This window comes from Mastigoproctus giganteus, chromosome 6 (assembly GCF_048544385.1).
Source record: "Mastigoproctus giganteus isolate SK-2022 chromosome 6, ASM4854438v1, whole genome shotgun sequence".
Taxonomy (NCBI): Eukaryota; Metazoa; Arthropoda; class Arachnida; order Uropygi; family Thelyphonidae; genus Mastigoproctus; species Mastigoproctus giganteus.
In genome coordinates, this window is record NC_143580.1 from 102,596,443 (window position 1) to 102,618,455 (window position 22,013).

Below are 22,013 nucleotides of genomic sequence, written 5' to 3' on the forward strand. Positions count from 1 at the left end.
CCCCCCCCCCCATATCCAATTTTATTAGAACCCGAAATCAAACTCTAAAGTCCAGTTAAAGGACCGAAAGAAATAATCGGTCTATATATTTATTAAACAGTTTAGACCCCAAAATCTAATTTTATGCCAATCCAAGTAATGGTTTCCATGCTGCCAGAAGTATGGTGTTTGTAGACAGCAGCCATGAGCGCTCATTGTTGAGACCGCACGGTCTGAACACTACGGTTCTGACAGTGGGGAAGATGTCCCACCTGCTTTACAAAATAGATATCGCCATCCTCAAGAATTATTAGTGAGTTGGACTAGGAGAGTTGGAAAAGAAGCTTCCTATATCAAAAACAAAGGTAATCCCTGTTGATTTATAAAATTAATAAGGAAAGAAAGAAGTTTGAACTATATGAAAATTATGAAATCTTACTTATTCCTAATAACCATTACTTGTTCTTATAAATTATACGAAATACATATTGAAATTTCAATTTTTAAAATCTGAGTTTGTTTTCAGCATGTTTTTTTTTTTTTTTTTTCAGAACTCAAGAAGCTCAAGCAGTTTATGAAAAAGCCCTTCAGTTTGACAATAGCAATCCAGACATATATTACAATGTGAGTAAATAAAGCAAAATATATATACAGGAAAAAATATTTTAGGATGTCCATTTCCATTCTCTTAAATTCTCTTGCGTGTGTTTGTTGTTTGAGGGATGAAGGGTAAAAAAACAAGTATAATACTGTACACAGTCAAAGAGATCAAACCTGCTTTAAGTTGGCTCCGCGGATTAACTGAGAACGGAATTACGATCATGTGGCTCTGATAGGCAAAACTTTTGTTTAAATTAAATTTCTATAAATTTGAAATTAAATTTCTATAAATTTGAAATTAAATTTCTATAAATTTGAAATTAAATTTCTGTAATTTTTAAATTTAATTTCTGTAATTTTCTTAAATAAATTTCCACAATATTTTGTAAATTTAGTTCTCAATTTTTCTAAAGTGTTTCTGCTGAGTTAAATTCTTTCCAATAAATTCGGTAGCTTCGTTTTAACTCCATTAGTGGATAAAGTTTTGGTAACAGTTTGATTTCTGTAATACTTTGTTAATTTAAATTCTGTAATAGATTGCAAATTTAAATTTTCTAATCTTTCATAAATAAATATGAAAGAAATGGCTCACGCCATAAATGCCTGTGAGCATTTCCGGCGAGAAATGCTCACAGGCATTTCACGCCGTGAGCCATGAGTTCCTGGTTCCTATAGTATGTGGCATACATTCTAAAGTCGGTCTGTTAGACAAACCAAGCTCAACTGACGATTCTTTTCTTTGCACTTGAAGATTCTTTCTTTGTACCTGACGATTATTTTCTCTGTAAGAAATGTACCAATCTAAAAAACTTGGTGCATCACTAGAAGAAGTTGCGTAACTGAAAAAATAGATGCTTCACCTAAAAACAAATATAACTGGGATCTCGTTAGGGATTCTAGTGCATCTGTCCACTCTAAAAAGGCAAAAAAAAAAAAAAAAAAAAAAAAAACGCAACGCTCTAAAAACACCTCAATTTTTCTTTAAAATCAAGTTTAATAATTTAAAAATTTTAAGTTATTTCCATTTTTTAAGAAAATAATATGCATTTAAGTAAAAAATGACTAAAAAGTTTCCATTTTTAATACATTTATTTATTTTTTTATACCTTTATAAATTAGTTTCATTTTTATATTATTTTTTTCAATAATTACTTTATATCCTTTTTCTGTTTTCATAATTGAAATAAATTTTTAAATTGTATAACAAAAGATCTATTAAGTCTTGTAATTTTTTGAATGGAATAGATTGGAATTGCCTAATGTTTTGTAGTCTTTTTATCGGTTTCATTTTCAGAAACACAATTATTTTTAAATATTTTATTCATATAATGAAAAGTTATTTGAAAAATTGTCTTCTTACAAATGGAAACAGAATTCGATGAGAAATGTGAGTGACATAAATATGAAAGTTAATTTAATAGAACTCACCCATATTGCAGAGATTTTTAAAAAATTCAAAACGATATCAAAAAATCATATTGCAAAGAAAATAAAATATCGCTCAGAATTATTCAACTAAAATATCGCTCAAAAACAGAAGTTGTTTCAACTGAATGTGAAAAAAAAAGTGCACAAAATTATTTGACGAAACACACAAATACAGATTTACAAGTAAGAAGTGTTATGGAACTTGAAAGAAAAAGGTATGTAAAAAATGTTAAAAAGATAAGCTTATTTCAGAATTTTCAAAATATCCAAGTTGTGATATTTAACTCCTGTAAGGACAATAGTTTTGTCCAAAAACACACACACATACACACACACACGAATGCTGAGATCTATGTAGACATCCTGAACAGTCTGCGCGGGTATCACAGTGATATCGTCACCTTCCTCCCCGCATAGGGTGAACAAGGACCCAGTTCGAATCCAGTCAATGACACAAAGAACTTTAATGGGCTTTTTTCACTCCGTGGGTGAGTTAGTCGGTCTCAGGCGTAGATAGCAAGGTTTCACCCCAGAAACTGGGGTTTTTCGTCCAGCAAAACAGACAAATCCAGCATAGAACACATTAAGTTAATAGAAATAATACACAGAGCACGATAGATGAATTTAATTATTCGGGTGGCCTAAGAATAATAGTAGACATCCGGGACAATAATAATTACTTACGTTGTGGCGGCAGGAAGAGCTGGCCCATATTGCTCATGTTAAGCACATAAGCTTCGAATTTGACTCGCTACCCCCTCAACCCTGTCCTCAATTCTAGAGAGAACTTCTGGGATGAACTGGAACGTCTGATGCGTGTGAAGAGAGACTGTCCAAAAAAACAGAGCTCTGCTGGTCGTCGCTTTGAAGGCCGAACGACGGAAAATATCGGAGGACAAAAAAAACTGGTGGAGAGTGTGCACCGATGAACCAAAACGTTGTGACCTAATATGATGTTGGTCCTCCACGTGCAGCCAAAACAGCTCGTACCAGGCGAGGCATGGACGCTACAAGATTTCTAATGTGTCTTATAGTATCCGGTACCAACATGTAACCAGCAGATCCTTTAACTCCTGTAAGGTCCGTGGTTGAGACTCCGCAGATCGGAGTTGCTGTTCCAAAATAAACCACAGATGCTCGATGGGATTGATGTCTCTGGAATTTGGAGTCCAGGGCAATACCTGGAAGTCTTCCTCGTGTTCCGCGAACCAATCGCGAGCAATCCGGGCGGTGTGGGATGGCGCATTATCCTGCTAAAAGACGGCACCGGCAAAGGGGAAGACCGTTGCCATGAAAGGGTGTACCTGGTCAGCAATGATGTTTAGGTATTTTTTTTTTTATTTATTTATATAAATACAAAAAATACATAAATAGAAACACTCTCTATTTACAATCATTCGAACCGGTGTAAGAAACTCCAGCAGAAAAAGTAGCTTCTCTTACTAAATTGTAAAACGCAACAAAACTCTCAAAAACTCAAAGGTAAAAGAAATGCATGTATGGCACACTAAATGGAATTTATGTATGTGTGTATGTATGGGGCCTGTTTGTAGCGGCTCCAGAACCTGCGTTCATCTCCGCAAAATTGTCTCTGTCTTAACTACAAAATCTCTGTAATCAGACCCTGAAATGTGAGCACCCAACACCTGAGCAACTGCTGCCTGATGCCCGTCCCAAGGCGCGTGGAGCCGTGCATAATCTACTATCTGCGCCTCAGTAGTGCAATACCAATGGATGCCAGCAATCCCCGGCTCAGGATGCCCAATCGTGAGTACAAGCAGAAAGAAAAAAATTAATAATAAATAAATAAAATAAAATATATATAAATAAAAAATAATATTAAAATAAAATAAAAATAATAAATAAATAAATTGATTAATTTTAAAAAAATAATAAAATAAACAAATTCATGATAAATAAATAAAATAATAATAATTAAAAAAAACGCCAATGGTTGATCTCTGAACAACTTCAGAGATCAAAAGAATTCAAGTCCAGGATGAGTGGTAGATGACACCGGGGACAGTTCAGCAAGAGCTTGTTGAATTATCCAGTGTGGTGAAGTATCTGCATTCTTCTGCTGAAGAATGCAGATGCTTCACCGTTGGTGAAGATTTGAAGGGCTTGAAAGTTAGTCCCATTTTCAATTAATGCTTTAAGACTGACTTCTGAGATGTTCTGAACCTTATTTTTAAGTGTTGTCCGTTGTTCTTCGTAGTTGGGGCAGAACAATAGGATGTGGTTCAGGACCTGATCGCACAGTGATCGCTGTTAACTAATTCCGGTTTTACGTCTCACTCATGTATTTTATCCAAAAGTTTAAATGAAGACATAGTAACGTCTATGTTTGATTGTCCGTTTACCGTAGAAAAGGTGAAAGGCAATGTGCCAGAACAGGAATTTTGTATTCAAGTCCGCCGTGATTACAAGATTGTTTGCTGCTAATTTAGAACAGATTTTGTCAAGCTCATGTATAGCATTTTCTATATTTTCTGACTGAGGACTGTATAAAGAAGCAAGGTAAAAAGAAAAATCCCTGGAAGAAACTTAAATACAAGAGATGTTTGGGGGACACAGTCCTGTAATTGATGTAATTACTAGTTCACTGTTGAATACTACCACTACTGTCTTTGGAAGGACGTCACTCGTTGATATAACCTTGTCGGATGTTGGAAAGCCCATGATCTTCTGGGCCTGTCCCCCGACCTGCGTTGAAAAGAAGGGCTCCTGTATATACTGGCGTGCAAAACTTAAGTACCAACACTATTTTTAAAGGTTGCAACCACGAAATCTTTACTTAAGGTACTCTTTACTGATGAGAGTAGATTCAGTCTCAGCAGCGATTCTGGACGTCAGCTAATCTGACGAGAGGTTGGCACACGGTGTCACCCCGCAAACATCACTGAAAGGGATCGATATGACGGTCGAGGTGTTCTCGTCTTGGGAGGCGTTATCTCAGATGGATGTACACAATTCCAGATACTTGAAGGTGGTGCAAAGACTGCATTGACATTAGGGGTGGCCATATCTCCTACCGAGGACACCTCTTCCCTTTGTTCCATCTTTAGCAGTAATGCATCTGTATCATGGCAGTCGGTGCTATGTTGCCTTTTTTGAATTAAGTCCCACTGTACCGTTTTCTTTCCATTGTTGTGTCGGTGTGGTTTCCTTCATCATTTCTAAATCTCACGAGGTTCCTTTGGTGTGCTTTTCCCATATCTAGGCAACTCCTATGAGAAGCTACAGGTGAAAACCTGACAGGTCCTTAAATTTTGCACACCACTGTACTAGATCGTAACTGTATTCAATTGCAGATGCCCGGATTTCATTTGCTGCTACTCGAGTTCTTTTCCTGTTAATTTCTAAAATTTTTATCTCCTCAGGAGAAGTATTCAAACAGATAGTTGTTATTTTGGATTGTATTATTCATTTACGGCTTTTCTTTTGGCCAACACCACAGTTTTAAGGTATTCCGGGCACTTGCTCTTCCATAGGAAACAGGTAACCACTGTTACCGCAGTGGTCATAGGACACGGTCTTGTGCGTGTGCAATTGTTCGCAGAGTGACCGTAAGCAAGGCATTGGAAACATTTATTTACCACGGTAAATTTACGGAATCATGAGAGGTGAATCCAAGATACACCGATGAGCCAAAATATTATGACCAGCGAGTCGTTTTGCAAATCGAAGCAACTGCAGGTGAACTACGGCACGTGCGCGGGTCGGACGCGGTATAAAAAACACCTGATACTGAGCTCCGTTAATCAGTGTTACTCTTGTTCTTCAGATAGGAAAGGCAGCGGCCTTAAGCGAGTTTCAAATGGTTCAGAGCATATCCTAAACGGCACGGCTGGAGGGATGGTCTCAGTCAGCCGTGGTTAGTACCTACCGAAAGTGGTGATCACAAAGTCAGACTTGACCCTGCACATCTCCTGAACCTGACTCCAGCGGCTGGGACCTCTGAAACAAACTCACCGGACATGACTATTGCTGCAGCTTGCTGCTAAGGCCATTGGCCTCCCCATTCTAGTGCACTCTTGCACGATACTTTCTTCCTACTTCCTGGGGGGAGGAGAAGTCAGTCATCTCCTCCCCTCCTCGCCACCCCATTTTCTTCCATTTGGTGGGGCATGGGCCTGCTTCACTGACCATCTGGGTTCGCCTTCTCTATTGACCCCACCTCTGTCTTACCCCCCCCCCCAGTCTGCAGTCTCCCCACATTCTCTCTAACTTTGCGACCGCGTCTAATGAAACCAATATTTTCGAAATCCACACTTAAAAAACTTAAGTCAACTATGCAACAACCTTATTACAATTCGGCCTACCCCCTTTCAGCATAAAATATAGTAACTTTTTCTTTCTGTTTTTTAAAGTTTTTTAAGCCACTGAAATCTTAGGAAATTAGGTGGCAGGGGCTGCCAGAGTAAATAACTATACTGGGTGTACCTGGTCTGCCTCCACGAGGCCAAGTGTGGGCAACGGTGGGTCCCATTAGGGGCCCAATGACGAAAAGACCAGATGGACAACGGTACAAAACATTACACATATACAAGAGCCACACACTTTTAAATCTCTGGCCTTTACAGTGTACACAGAGATGAGGGAAACCCCTAGTACCGTCTGACCCAAAAACACTTTACACTTTACCGAAAGTGGTCCGAGGAGGAACTCACGAACCGCCAGCGAGGTGTTGGACGACCACGGCTCATCGATGCTCGAGGTGAGCGAAGGCTCTCCAGAATGGTACATGGCAACAGAAGGACTACTGTTGTGCAACTCGCCGGTAATTGGAACGCTGGTGACGGGAGTAACGTGTCACAACACACAGTACATCGATCTCTTGTGATAATGGGGTGGCGTAGCCACAGACCGCTCTGAGTGCCCATGCTAACCATGGTTCACCGGCGACAGCGAGTACAATGGGCACGCAAGCATCAAAACTGGACCTTGAGTGATTGGAAGAAGGTCCTGTGGTCCGATGAATCACGTTTCCTGTTGCACCATGTGGACGTCTGCGCGGGTAACAGAGAAGAGTATTTTCTGATCTTTTTCTGTATGTAGGTCAGATGAGGGGTGAATGAGAGGTTATTGTCTAGGACAACCCCGTGGTATTTTAGCTCCTTTGTGAGCTTAATTGTAGTGCCTTGGATGCGGATTTAGGGTGGTGCAGGGTACCTTTTAGCAGTACTGAGTTGGTATTGGTTGAGAATATGCGGAGATTGTTTTCATAAGCTGTCAATGGCGCGAGTAGCAGAAGTTTCTAGCATAGCTGTGCTGTCCTGTCGTAGTACCAGGGTCAGGTCTAGTGTGTGGCTTGTGTAGTATAGTGTGTTGTTCTTCTGCCTACTAGGCCGCAGGTACACCTAGTGGAACTCCACGTTGTCTGCCACCACCACAGTGAGTCAATCGATCTCTGGACAGTCTCCGCCAAGGTCGCCTGAGCTTCCTGACGGAGACCAAGTTAAAAAAAAAAAGTGAGAGTAAGGAAGATCGTTTAAGAAGGAAGCAGGATAAGGAAATAAGGCGTCCTCCTGATGAGGGTGGTAGGTTCTAGCAACAAGCAACTCTTTTGGCTACATCGAATCTGTCCCCTTGGTCAGTCACCAATGGGATGCAGTTTTATCGCGTTGTTTATCACTGCGCCAATTTTTTACTTGAGGAACTTGTGGGATTGGTCTGACAAATTGCACGATCACAGGTCGGCGATATGTCGACCTTTTATACCACACCATCATATCAAGAATGGATAATAATGCGTTCCTAATGATATGAATGAAGTCATTGCCATAGCGATTACGATTGATTATGCACATCATCAAATCGCTGACCCAGTAAACTAATGACAACGCTTTGCATAGACTGTTTGCAGACGTTGTCCTCGTGAATGTCGGCAAGATTCTCCAGACTTAATATTAGTTTTTTTGTTATGTGGCTATAAGTCTCAGGTATATGCAGCTAATTTCGAAATCACTGATATCTTTAGATGTTATACGCTGAGAAACCGAAAAAATTCAAACGGATATAGAAATATTATTTTAGAAGTTTGGCAATATTATGCCTATAATCTATTGGACTATGGCATTGGATAAATTTAGCAGTTGTTCCTCTAAATTTCGTATTAACCCGAAGTCCACTAACATAATATGTGCATCAGCTCTTCTTCCGGTGATATTTTGTGCTAAATAAGTAAAATGTTTTCTTGAAAAAAATTCCGCAACTTATAAATAGTATTCTTATGAAAATTTCATTCCTCTGCGACTTCAGAACAGTTCTCCCGTAGACGATTTTTGTCCAGACATTTTAAACACATTATTGGTATATATTTTAAATAAATATCAACAAGGATGTTTGAAAGAAACATAATATAAGTTTACAATAAATACCAACAGGGTATTTTAAATTAAAATAAGAATTTTACTTTCTAGAAGTATTGTATTCTCTCTTTCTATTTTTAACCCAGCTAGGTGTTGTATTTCTGGAGCAGCGAAAGACAACCGAAGCGCTGGTTTACTTTGACAAAGCACTCGAACTCAATCCTAGACATGAGGTAACTATATTTAATTGCATTAACATCTAAATATTGTCATTTTCTAAGAGCAATAATTATTAATTAAATTATTATTATTATTCATAGGTAATTTAATATGAAAATCTTTTTCCCCTCTGTCGAAGTAATATCTGCACCATTATAAATGAATTTCAAGAAATAACAGAAGCATATTAATTATTTTGATAGATCTCGAATCTGACTCATTTCAGCAAACGACTGTTACAATTGACAGCAAATGTAACTGTCATTAGTTGAAAGTCAAGAATCTAGGAAAACCTGGTAAGCCAACTCACCATTTCAGGCGAAAGAGGGTGCATCCTAACTTGTTTTACCTAAATTGAGAGAATTTTTGGAAAAAAAATCCTGCAACGAAGAATGAGAATTTTTCAGAAATAAGAAATTACCCACAGAAAATTTTATGATTCGTGAAAGGTTCTGTTTTCGGTATAATTCAGTGACGTTTCTGAACATCGCTGAATTATATTTCTGAATTCAAAGATTTAATTGATTTACTACGTTTGGTATTGAAATTCAAATTATTCTACTAGGACTACCCGTAATCTCTTACATATACGTATTTGTATGACTGTAAATTGCGTGTGTTCTGTGGTCGATTTGCCTGTTTTGCTGGACGAAAAAATCCCAGTTTCTGGGGGGAAAAATGTTGCTATCTACGCCTGAGACCGGCTAACTCAGCGACGGAGTGAAAAAAGCCCACTAATGTTTCTCGCATCATCGACGGGATTTGAACTCGGGCTTTTTACACCCGGTGTGGGAAGTACGGTGACGATACTACTGTGCTACTCGCGCAGACACAAGTTTGGTATATACGAATTTGTACCGATTATTATTCCAAATATATGCAGTATAATACCGATTATACGTAGGCTGCTATATCGACATATCACTGCCGCCCATGATTCAGATTTTAAGAACATTCATTTCAATTTGTCTGCATTTTAGTTTTGGGTTCTTAGCTACATATGTTGCTTTTAATAAGAATATGAAAGGACGCATACTCCATTTGCTACTGCTTTAGACGGTAGCGAGTTTACAACTACAATTTTTTAAAAAAAACTTGTGCGTTAACCGCTGTTTTATTGATTTGTGCGTTCACCGCTGATCTATTGACTTATTGACATTAAAGCTAGTCTTCTTTCTTGAATTGCTATTGAGCTGCTCATTCTTTAGTGAAAATATTTCTTCAAAAATTCAGGAAAATCAATAAGGTAAACGCACATTAAGACCGTCAATGTATGGAATAGCTCTTGCGTGTTGAGGATCCTTGCTTCATTAAATTTGAGGGAGCGTAAACATTCTATCGAATCCTCAAAATTAGTGAACACGACAATTTTAAATATTGGTGATTCACCTCATTTCCTCTTTATTGATAGTTTTCCACAATAGAGAATTTCATACGCAACACTTGTTTGAGTGTTAAATAGACCTAGTGAACAAAAAACGGATTAATTCAGTTTGGGAACACGTTCCCAAACTGAAGCAAGGGAACAAGCAGAGAGTATCGCATCTATAAAGGACACCGGAGAAGAGAAATCCCCAGAGGTTACCGTGGACTCTACCTTGCCTGAAGGCACAGTGGATGAAAAATCTCTAGCCTTGAAGACGGCATTAGAGTATATTTTCAAAGAACCATCAAACAGAATTACAACAGGTAATTCTGTTTGATGGTTCTTTGATTTTAGATCGCAGATTGCAAACATTTTCGGTAAGATGGAAGCCATGCTGATAGAAACCTTCCTAGAAAATGAAAAGGCAAACGTTAAGATATAACTCTACGAACAATGTGGGGCAAATAAAATGCAACAGCGTGCCCACACATATGCCCAGGCGGTTAGGAATGGCTCAAATCAGTCACAACCAAACCAAGAAAAAACCAACCAGAAAAAAGGCCAACCACTCTTGAAAACACTAAATTTGGTGGTACTCAGACCGACAGACCTGGAAAACACTGAAAATGTCCAATCCAGCGAAGAACTAAAGGTTAAAAATATGAAACAGATGAAAGATGACTTGAAGACTACCAGAATTAAAGCAATAAGAAAAACAAGAAGCACAGGACTGGAAATTAATTTGTACGTTACTGGCGGTTACCAGGGTTTGCCCTATGTCCGCAGAAGCACAGGACTAATAATAGAAACAGAAAATAAGGATGATATACAAACAATAATGGAAAACCCAAATACTTGCCAAGTTAGGGCTAACACCGGAGCCGCCAAAAAAGCGTGGGCTTGCAATTATAATATTTAATGTAGACAAAGACGTAACGCCTGAACAACTGGCAACTGAAATTGTCACCAGAAATTCTGAGGAATTTAGCCTTGGAAGCACAAGAAAAATGCACGGTAACACCAAGGTATTCAACCTCTACCATATCGGGAACCAATAGGAACTGGGTAGTTGAACTAGCCCCATCTTCATGGCAACATCTGAAACACTGCAACAGAATATATATAGAATGGGGATCCCACCGGTTCGGGGAGCATGCAGAAGTGCCGAAATGCTTCCGGTGCTGCACGTTCGGACACACAACCCACATCTGTACTCGTACAACGCCTACCTGCGGCCCCTGATCTGGCAAGGGTCATGAGTGCAAAACTTGCCCCAACAGGGAACATGATCCAACCTGTGCCAATTGTAAAGCAGCCAAAATGAAATACACACATTCGATCAGAGATCCAAACTGCCCGGTCTATATCAAAGCAAAGGGTCAATACCAAAAGAGAACCGACTATGGAGACAAACAATAAGAAATATAATATATCCAAAATAGAGATCATCCAACGAAACGCGCAAAGAGCCAGAGCACTGGCAGAACAGCTAAGGATAAAAGCTGACGAAATCAATGCAGACGTTCTCATACTCCAGGAGCCGTACACCCACTCTAAACGGGTGTGCGGATACCCAACCACATATAAGATAGTACACGAAGAGGAAGATACCCCGTGGGCGGCGGTAGTGGTACGAAACCCACACTACACAGTCACGAAAGTTAAAAAACTGTGTTCATCATGGGCAGCTTGTGCCCATGTATTGACGCCACTAGGACAGTTCTACATAGTAGCACTGTACTCTAGAGCGGGGGAGGACATTATCCCAGGTACACAATACCTTCAAATTTTGGTGGACATGCTCCCGGACCAGAAAATAATCATAGGGTGGGTGCCAATTGCCGACCTCGCAGTGCCTGACTCTGGACAGAAGCGGAACTCGGAACAGACAAATACTAGATGAATACCTTTCCAACTGCCCAATCGTGGTGCCAAATAGGCTGCACCAACTGCCCACGTTCTGTAACACACTGTGGGAGGCCACGATCCACATCACGCTGTCCACTAGGAACGTCGCAGGCTATATAAAGATTGGATTGTTCGCGATTACTGGACAACGTCCTATCACAGAGATAGCAAGGTCACTTGACAGAGCCCCAATATCCAAGCAAATACAAAGCCGCTATGCCATTCGCAAAGCAAATTGGGAACGTATTAAGGAAATCCTAATACCAGCAACGGCCCAACACCTAACTGAGACAAATTAGCTCGAGGAACCCGATAAAACCCAATCTAAAGTAATCAAGATAATAACAGAAGCCAACAATGCAACAATAAAAAGAAGAAGCCAGATCCGGGGAGGGGGCTGTCCACTGGTGGATGCTGGAATTTCAACAGCTCAGACGGGAAACAATTCCAACGGGGAAGGCGCACATGGCCGGCCCATGAGGTTGAAGATTTAAGGGAAAAATGTAAAGAAGCCAGAAACAGCTACACAAATGCGATCGTTAAGAGCAAATGCAAGGCCTGGGAGACTTTTGTCAGCACAACAGGGAACACCGAATCCTGGAGAGTGGTATACAAGATAGTCGTGAATAAACTTCCCGGGGGTAAAGTCATTTCAACCACAAAGACACCACAAGGTGATTATACCACCACATGGCAACAATCTATAAGCAATATATTGGATGCCATCTTAACCGAACCAATAGAGCCAACACTGCCAGAGAAACTTATCATCTGTCAAGATAATGAAACTTACTCAACAGACACTCAGGAGCCACCCTTCACACAGGATGAACAACAACAAATGGCAACCCAGATAAGAAACAATAAAGGTCCAGGCCGGACTACTTAGAACCCTAAATCATTAACAAGACTGTGGAGGTCGTTCCAGACATCCTCTTACACCTCCATAAAGCTGTTTCGTTAAGGGCATCTTCCCCAAAAAATGGAAGACAGTAAAGGTAAAATTAATCCCCAAAAATTCGAACAGACCACCCCACCTGCCAAACTCCTATCGGCCAATAGCCCAACTGCTGGTTGCAAGCAAATTGCTAGAAAGACTGCTCTACACAAGGATAAACGAGCATTGCCAGACAGCGAAACTCACAGAGACATCGCAATACGGATTCAAGAATTGTTCGTCTACTGTGGGGGCCTTGCGTAGCCTATCAGAATCAGCAGCAAACTGTAATAATAAATATCTACTAGTAATCACCGTTGACTTCGCGCGGGGCGTTCGACACCATTTGGTGGCCGAGCGTCCTGGCAAGACTAAGGCAGGAACACGTGCCGATCAACTTATACTCCATAATTAGGTCATATCTCACCGAGAGACTCATCGTGGAAGCACCTTATGGTAGAGTGAATTGTGATGTCCATAGGGGCTGCCCCCAGGGTTCTGTTCTGGGGCCACTCCTGTGGAACATGGTTCTGGACGGACGGATTCTTGGCTTTGGACCTCGGCGATGTGCGGTCCCAGGCCTTTGTCGATGATTTGGTCCTCACCATTGCTGCAGATAGCAGGTCCCAGCTAGAGGAGAAGGCCAATCAGGAAATGCTGATATTGCAAAGCTGGACCAGAACCCACTGCCTGACGATATCAACAACAAAGACGTCCTCCATCCTGCTAAAAGGCAAGCTTGATATATGTCGGCCGCCACAAATAAAGGTGGGACCTACCACAATAAAACTAGTGACCCAGTTAAAATATTTACGGGTTATACTGGATGGTAATCTTTCCTTTAAACTAGTAGCTTGTTAGTAATTAATATTTCCTTTCTTGGTTCTTACTTTAACACTTGAAGCACAGAAACTAAAGGTAAAACTCTAGGTAAACAAAAGAGAAAACGACACTAGAAATAAAATTAAACATTGTCGCTTAGAAATAGCACATTGTATATTTGAGAGGAAATCGCTTGGCACTCGGGGCCTGCTGTAAATTGCTCGTGTTCTGGGGTTGGGAGTCACTGGACGAAAAACTCGAGTTGCTCGGGTCACAATCACCCTCACCGGAGGGCGGTTTTGAGTCACGTTGTGAAAAAACTTAATAAACTCAAAAAGAAGATATTTCATTGCGAGTAGCTAAGGTTTTATTAAATTGACAGGTGTTGAAATACCCTGGTGTTCAAAGAAAGTGCAATCACCTCTTAAAATTGTAATTGTCGTCCAAATAACGTACGTATATGGCAATATTCCTTACAGATTGCATCAGATTTATATGATTGACACGCGTAGGCGATGACGTAATATTGCATTAGCTGTTACTTTCAGCTATATAAGCACTCTCTGCAAGAGTTGCAGTCATTCTTTGCTTGCGTCAGGATGGCGAGTTACGTGCAGTTGACGCCACGAAGAAAGAGTGCTATTGTTGCTTTATGTGAAGAAAGATGTTCTTCCCGTCATATTGCTTATAGAGTGGCTTGTAAGCAGTCGACAGTGAGTAGATTTCTTTCCAAACTTCTGACTGTTATAGCAAGTGCAATAAAAAGTCAGAAGACGCCTATTCAAAAATGGACTTGTAGCCCGTCGTCCTAAGAAGAAGTCCTTTCTCACACAAAAAATAAAAAAGGCCCGATTAATTTGTTGTAAGGAGCATGTCAATATTTTTTTCATTCTTTTCATTTTATTTACACACACAGATATTATGTACAATCTCAAGAAACATATACAATAATTTATATACAATTTTATGTACATTTTCATATATAATTATCCTAGAATATATATTTTTGTTCAGAATACAGTTGAGGAAACACAGTACAAAACACGTGTGTGTCCTGGTATCAAGGGTGGCCCCTAGGCATAGCCCATCTCCACCTATATTGGACCTGTATTGAATGTAGGACCTCTGCAAAGGAGCAGCCAACACCTGGGCAGCTGCTGCCTGGTGCCTGTCACAGGCACGAGTAGCCGGGCCTGTTTTTTTTGTTTTTTTTTTTATTCTCTTACATGCCAAAGTGCACAAAATACCACACCCACTGCAAGTAGTGCAATATCAGTGGGTGCCAGCTATCCCGCTCCCAGGCTGTCCAGGCCTTAGAGCCCGCAAAAAAAAAAAAAAAACCCAAGGCTGGAGTTCATTTATGTGACTTTGCACGTCTGTGTTGGTGCAGCTTTTTATCGCTTGTGTACGTCTACCTTGCCACCAGGGAGCAGCCAACACCTACAGCCGCTGCCCGCCCCCAGGCATAAGCAGCCAAGCCTGGGTCTACTATCACCATTAGTGCCTTGTACACAAATTCCTGGTTCAAAAACGTTTTGAAGTCACACAGCCAAGACAAACATGTTTAAAGAATTGCAGTTTTCAATAGCATTATATATCAGTTACCCTATTAAGTTTAGCATTAACAAGGAAATAAACTGTTAACATTGATTACACTATTTACAGTCGTTTTACAGCAACATTTGTTGTTACTTACCAATAGTTACATTTATTTCTGTTTCATACAATTGTAAAGACTGTCCAGTAATCTAACTGTTGAGAAAATATATAGACTGATTTAATTTCTTCCCTAGTAGAATCTGAGCTTGTAGAGTAGGGCTATAGAAGTTCCTCAAGGCGATTTCCATGCAGAGAGTTCACATAGTATTCCTGAGCTTTAGGCAGGTTTGCCTCTGAAAGAAAGGCTCTGAGAACAGTTCTTCTTGCAAAACAGCATTCCATTTTTTTTCCATTTATTTGTACACACAATTATTTACAAATTATATACAAAACTTACAAAGAAGATATATATATAGAATTTTATATTCATTAGCATTCTCATTATACATTTATAAAATGCTATATTATATATGAACACGTGTGTGTGTTTTACCTGTATCAAGGGTGGCTCCTAGGCCTTAGCCCGTCTCCACTTTGCACGTCTGTGTTGGTGCAGCTTTTTATCGCTTGTGTACGTCTACCTTGCCACCAGGGAGCAGCCAACACCTACAGCTGCTGCCCACCCCCAGGCACAAGCAGCCAAGCCTGGGTCTACTATCACCTTTAGTGCCTTGTGCACAAATGCCACACCCACCGGAGATAGTGCAATACCGGTGGGTGCCAGCAATCCCGGTTGCCCAAACCTGAAAACCAGCAAAAAAAAAAAAAAAAAAAAAGGAAAAATATCCAAGCCACAGCAGAATCAAGCCAATTTGGATAACTCCAATAAACTTAGCAAAGTAAATATTTACATTTGAACAAGATAATAGAATTTTAACTCTAAATCCTAGCAATACAATTAAATTTACATATTTTACAACAAGTCATTCTATTTATATTTAATGGGATGCACACATATATATTAACTTCTCAGCCCGTATAAGCTGTCAGATTTCTATTCGATTTTGGATTTCAGTTCTTATTTCAAGTCTTTTCTTAAAGACCGATTCTGCAAAGGTCTGGAAAGTCTCAAAGTTTGTTTTGTTCTCAACTAGTATTTTTACATTGTCCTCAGCTAGACTTGGAGCCTGATTAAGTAGCAATACTCGATGGTCTGTATATTGCGGACAAAATAGTAAAACATGGATCCAGTCCTCCATTTGACCACAGGTGCAAAAAGGATCCGGCTCCAAACCTCTGTCGAAAAGTTTGGCCCTCAAAGATCCATGGCCTGTTAATAAATACGTCGTAAACATGCTTGGTGCAAAACCATGAAATAGAAGGTTGAGTAGAAGCAAACTAAACATTTTCAATATACTTCTTTGTGACTTCACCATGCACAGACTCATTCCATCTACTTTGCCAAATACTAACCACCAGTTCACTCCATAATCTTTTCCGTTCTGTCTTCAAGTTACTAGCTGGGTCGGTTGTAATTCCCATAATAGATACCTGAAGTCCTTTCTTATGTTTATAAATCATGCCACGGTATAAGATGAATAAATCTAAAGGCAGTTCTCCTCCACGGATTTGGAGGGCATTGTTCGATACTGTACGAGGGGCATTATTTAGTGCCAGAAGCACTGTTCTTTGAATTGATAGTAGCTTATTTTTGATTTTCATCTTAACGATGTTCTGGTGCCAGATACCTGCTCCAAAGGCACGAAACTATAGGCAGAAATATTGCTTTATAATATAGTTTCATGGTCTTTTTATTCAAACACCAGTCTCTTTTGGAGATTCTTATGACTGAAGCAGTAAAATTTCTAATTTTTTCCTTCAGTTTGGTGACACGAGGGAGAAAGGTTAATTTATCATCGAGGATTATGCCAAGATATTTGTTTTGAGGAATATAAGGTATCTGTGAACCATTTAGTTGAATTCTTGGTGATCTTCCATAATTAACGTGGTTTTTAAATGTCATGAAATGTGTTTTATTCGGAGATATCTTGAGCTTGTTGATTTCAGCTCATGCCGCCAAATTATCTAAGATGGGTTGAATTTTGTCCTCTAATACCCTACGTGACCTTCCTTCTATGGTAATCACGATGTCATCGGCATAGGCCACCTTTAGAGAATCCTCCTGTGTTCTCGTGAGCCACTGATCTAATACGGCATTCCAGAGGAGAGGCTCCAACACCGACCCCTGGGGGCATCCTCTCGAAACCCGGGCCTTATTAAGACAGATGTTTTGCCTTGACCATGATGTATCTCTCATTAAAGTATGATCTCAGTACCCTGTACACCTAATTATCACATTTAGCCAGCCTTAAAGACCTGAGGTCACTCTCCCACCAGAGGCAGTCAAAAGCGCCCTCAAAGTCCACAAAAATTGCCAAAACATATTTGGAAGATGAATTCTGGATAAAGTTAGTCAACGTAAGAATAGCATCGTCAGTGGACCTCCCTTTTTTGAAGCCAAACTGGCAGCCTGAACACAATTGGTTTTCCTCAAATTTCTGTAGTATTCTGGGAGCCAGAAGATGTTTGAATAACTTTCCCAGATTAGCAAGTAAGGAAATTGGCCTGTAAGCGCAGGGATCGGATGTGGTTTTCCCTGTCTTGTGAAGAATCTTGAGCAATGCCAATTTCCACTGATTTGGAAAGTATCCTTCCAGGAGACATTTGTTCAAGAGATTTAGCAGTACTTGTGGGTATAAGTTGAAAAACTTGACGATAACAAGATTCTCCACAATTCCGGGGCATTTCTTGCTGTTTAGTCTAGCTGTGGCAGAACCCAACTCCGACAGATTAAAACACTCAATATCAGTTGAACCCGTATACATAATATTTTCAAGACGTATCTGGCCTTGCTCCAATGTATCCAACTCTGGAATATCTTTAGGGAACAGACTTGACACTATAGAATGTACCGTAGAGCTCCAGTCCTCAGATTCTGCTCCGTTTATTCTTACTGTATTGTACACTTCTCCACAGATTTGTTTGTTTCTGAAGATTCTGTAAACCAATCCCCACGGTTCTGAATTCCCAACCTGTTTGACAAATCTTTGCCAACAATCTATTTTATCATTAGCTATTTCTTTGTGGTATCTCCTTCGAAGATCTCTATAATTAAGAATCCTTGTATGCTTGAACATCCTGTCGAGACAGATATCTGTGTTTTTGATATTCCTTCCTTGCGTTCTGAACTTGCGATCTAAAATTTGCAAGATCTGAGTTGCAAAAACAGCAGCTGAAAACTCCTGAAATGAATTAAAACAGACACGATTTGCAATAAGTAAATGCACTGTATCAAATGATAAGTCAGGATTATGCGCCATCAAAATCTGCCTTTGGTCTTCATACTCCCGACATAAAAAAATTACATGCATCTAAGTCTCCTGTCCGCCAGCATGTCAGATGGATCTCGGAGCAGTGAAAGTCAGTTATTTTCTCGGATGAGAAGAAATTCAACCTGCATGGCTTTGATGGGAGACAAACGCTTCGCCATATACATGGTGAAGAATACCATCCAGACTGTATGGTGGGTACAGTGAAATTCCCTACCAGCCAAATTATATGTGGGTGCATTTAATAGCGCGGAGTAGGTCAACTGCAGTTCATAAAATGTTCCGTAACTGCCAGTGGATACCTGGCTATATTGGAAGACAAATTGCTGCCAACCATTAGAGACCATTTCCACCTGCCAAGTAACTATATCTTTCGGGACAACTATGCTCCTTGTCATCGGGCGAAAATTTTAAGTAGGCACTTCTGTTGTTACTTTAGCTTCATTTCTTCATTACAGGTTCGACAGTAATATGTTTACATTTGTTACAGCTGAAAAAAATGGTTAGAAGAACGGTCCATTACAACTCTTAGCTGGCCAAGAAACAGCCTGTAATTGAATCCTATAGAGAACTGTTGGCATCGTGCGGAATCTGCAGTTGCAATAACGAAACCAAGATCCTTCATGAACTTCAGGAAGCCATAATTCGCGTTTGGAACCACGAACTATAAGTTGATTTTCTTCAGAAATTGATTTTGTCAATGCCTCGACGGTGTGCTGCTGTCATAAGGAGTAGAGGCGGTTCAACTAAATATTAGTTTGCACCTTGTGAACTTTGGTGAACTTTTCATTTTGTTTTCCATTTAAAATGATAAACTTAAGCAAATTGAGGGCTTCTGATAACATTTGTAGCCTAGTGGTCAGGCGCGCTCGTACATAAGTATACGTGCCTTGAGTTGACCGTGGTTCAAGCCCGTGACTGCTGAATACGGTGCTGTTTCTTGTATTCTGTGTCTTGTAAACACCTCTAACCGTTTGGTTGTCCCGGAGTATAAACAGAAAATTTATTTATTATTATTTCAGCCTTAATTGTCGTGTTTACCAAAGCTGTTGTATACAGGTTGCAAATGCTCATTTTGAGAGCACTTGTCATATATTGCTTAGCCTTGCCTTAACTATTAATATTTTGGTTATATTTCTGTTTGTGATGCTGGTCATTAATGGAACATACTATCGCGAAAAAGGGTTAGAAATGTGAAATTTCTAGGTGACGCACTTTCTTTGAACACCAGTGTATACACAGTGGAACGGAATTTGGATTTCAGATAGCATCATGCGTTGCAATCTGTTTTTCGAGATCTTTATCGGTAGTAGAAAAGAACGAAAAAAAAAAAATTTACTGTTAACAAACAAAACCAAACAAAAGTATCGCATATCAAGATATTCCTACAACGTTTTCTTTTGATATGATATGTTTTTTTTTTCCTTTTACACCCTTCAATCGTTCTGAAACATCGCAAAAGAATTTTGAGGGGTAGCTATACGATAATCATAATGATCTCGTGTACGGCAAAATATTTTTAACTGCAGATAAGATAAAGGGCTTTCATTTATAAATGCTAAGGCGGTTCAAATATCAAAATAAATTATTTTTCTAATATTTTATTGGAAATAAATGTCAATAACACAAACATTGTCACTCCTTACGAAAGTCTCTCACTTATCGTCTGACTTTGGAATGACAACTTTGAAGAAACTTCCTGGTTGTTGTCAGAACCACAGTTATATACAGGTTCTGTGACTTCCTGACTTTTACGTACTAAAGAATCTTTTAATGGTAAGAACGACTGTCGACCATAAGGTGCAGAAGTCCGTGTTAAAATGATAGTCAGAAGGTATTGAGCGTTAATGAATACCTGTGGCTTTTTGAGGCTCGAAATTTTCTCTTTGTGACACAGTTGCTTCTGGACTGTGTCACGACTTGAATTCCTTACTGTATTTCGAAAAACAAAAAATATGCTAGTTTTGCTTTCCAATAATAATATGCATTAATTAAAAGAGTTCAAAATTCACAACTGTTTCGGTCACATAGCAAGGAATTTGTTTGCCAAATACTTTCGTGACTTGAATTCACTGAAGGCTCTGCACATACTTATGTGATTATAATTGTGGCAGATATACAGGGTGATTCACTACCAGTGCGACAAACTTGCAGGAGGTGTAGGGGGCACGAAGACGAATTGGAATCACATAGCATTGCAGGGACCGAAATGCCTTCGTTATGCGGTAGAGGACGTTGAACGGGAGGTCGCGTGAACAGCGATCCTGCTGGAAGTCAGCATTTGCGAACCGTTTCTGTTGAAGAAACCAAGTCGCAAAAGTCCTCCGGAGTGGATAATCCGCAGGCTCCAATGATTGACGCGTTGCAGATGGTATGAACTCATTTGGTTTGTTGACAGTATCCTCCATACAGTGGATTGGGAAATACCCAATCATTGGCCTATCGCTCGAGTACTCGAACTCGGATTATCTTCTGCAAGACGTAGGACATTCTCCTCATTGTCTGGCGTCCTCGTCGTTCCCTCACGAATCATAGTACCTCTCGTGAAACAACCAGTCTCACGTAACCTTCTGTGCACATGTGCGAAAATCGTATGATGAGGAGCATGCCTGTGCGGGAAACGTTCCTGGTACAAGCGCAGAGCGGCGTGCCCGTTACAGTCTGCAGCTCCATACGCGAGGTGCATGTCGGCCAGTTCAACGTTTGAATACTCGTCCATCCTACTGCCTCGGGAACCGGTTCGCAAATGCTGACTTCCAGCGGGATCGCTGTTCACGCGACCTCCCGTTTAGCGTCCTCTACCGCATGACGAAGGCATTTCGGACCCTGCAATGCTATGTGATTCCGATTCGCCTTTGTGCCCCTACACTTCCTGCAAGTTGGTCTCACTGGTAGTGAATCACCCTGTATATAATATCCTATTTGGGACTGCTCCTGAAAACTAGTTCATGTATGATAAACTGCGACGAATACAGATATACAGAATACTCAGCTATGGTACTCTGTGATGAATACAGATGAATACTCTGTAATGAGTACACCGATATGCTGCTCTGTGATGAATACAGATAAATACTCCATTATGGCCCTCTGTGATGATTAAAATATATATATATATATATTATGTTAGAATCATCCAGTAAGTTATTACTATATAATATTGGTGTAGATACACCATAGTTTAGCCTACATACGTAGTGTAAAGGCATTGTTTAAATTTATTTTATATTGTGGCCACCTCCACAACGAGATACCAGGTATTGCACTACTTCGAATAAATAACGCTTCTCTAGTAGAGGAGGCTATTGTTATTTATTCTCAATGAGCACCACCCAGATGCGTTTCGCAGGGTGTTGGTTTTCTCATCGGTGAGTGGGCAGGTACCCTGGTAATGCAAATATGCCATCACAGTTGCGAAGTTAATTCCACAATATGAGAGATGCTAAATGGTGAAAAGAATGATACTGTATTTAAAGACTAAATTTTAAAATAACTAAATGCATAATATGTTA

The 22,013-nt window shown here is 39.9% G+C and overlaps 1 protein-coding gene across 1 annotated transcript in view; it reads left to right on the forward strand.

The window, feature by feature from the left end:
• The window catches only part of LOC150084481 (protein O-mannosyl-transferase Tmtc3-like), a 775,447-nt gene that overhangs the window by 671,087 nt on the left and 82,347 nt on the right, over positions 1 to 22,013 (forward strand). The window contains exons 16-17 of the mRNA XM_090376259.1: positions 531 to 603; positions 8,468 to 8,554. Coding sequence (XP_090232385.1) covers positions 531 to 603; positions 8,468 to 8,554 — 160 coding nt within the window. The remainder of the gene's footprint in view (positions 1 to 530; positions 604 to 8,467; positions 8,555 to 22,013) is intronic.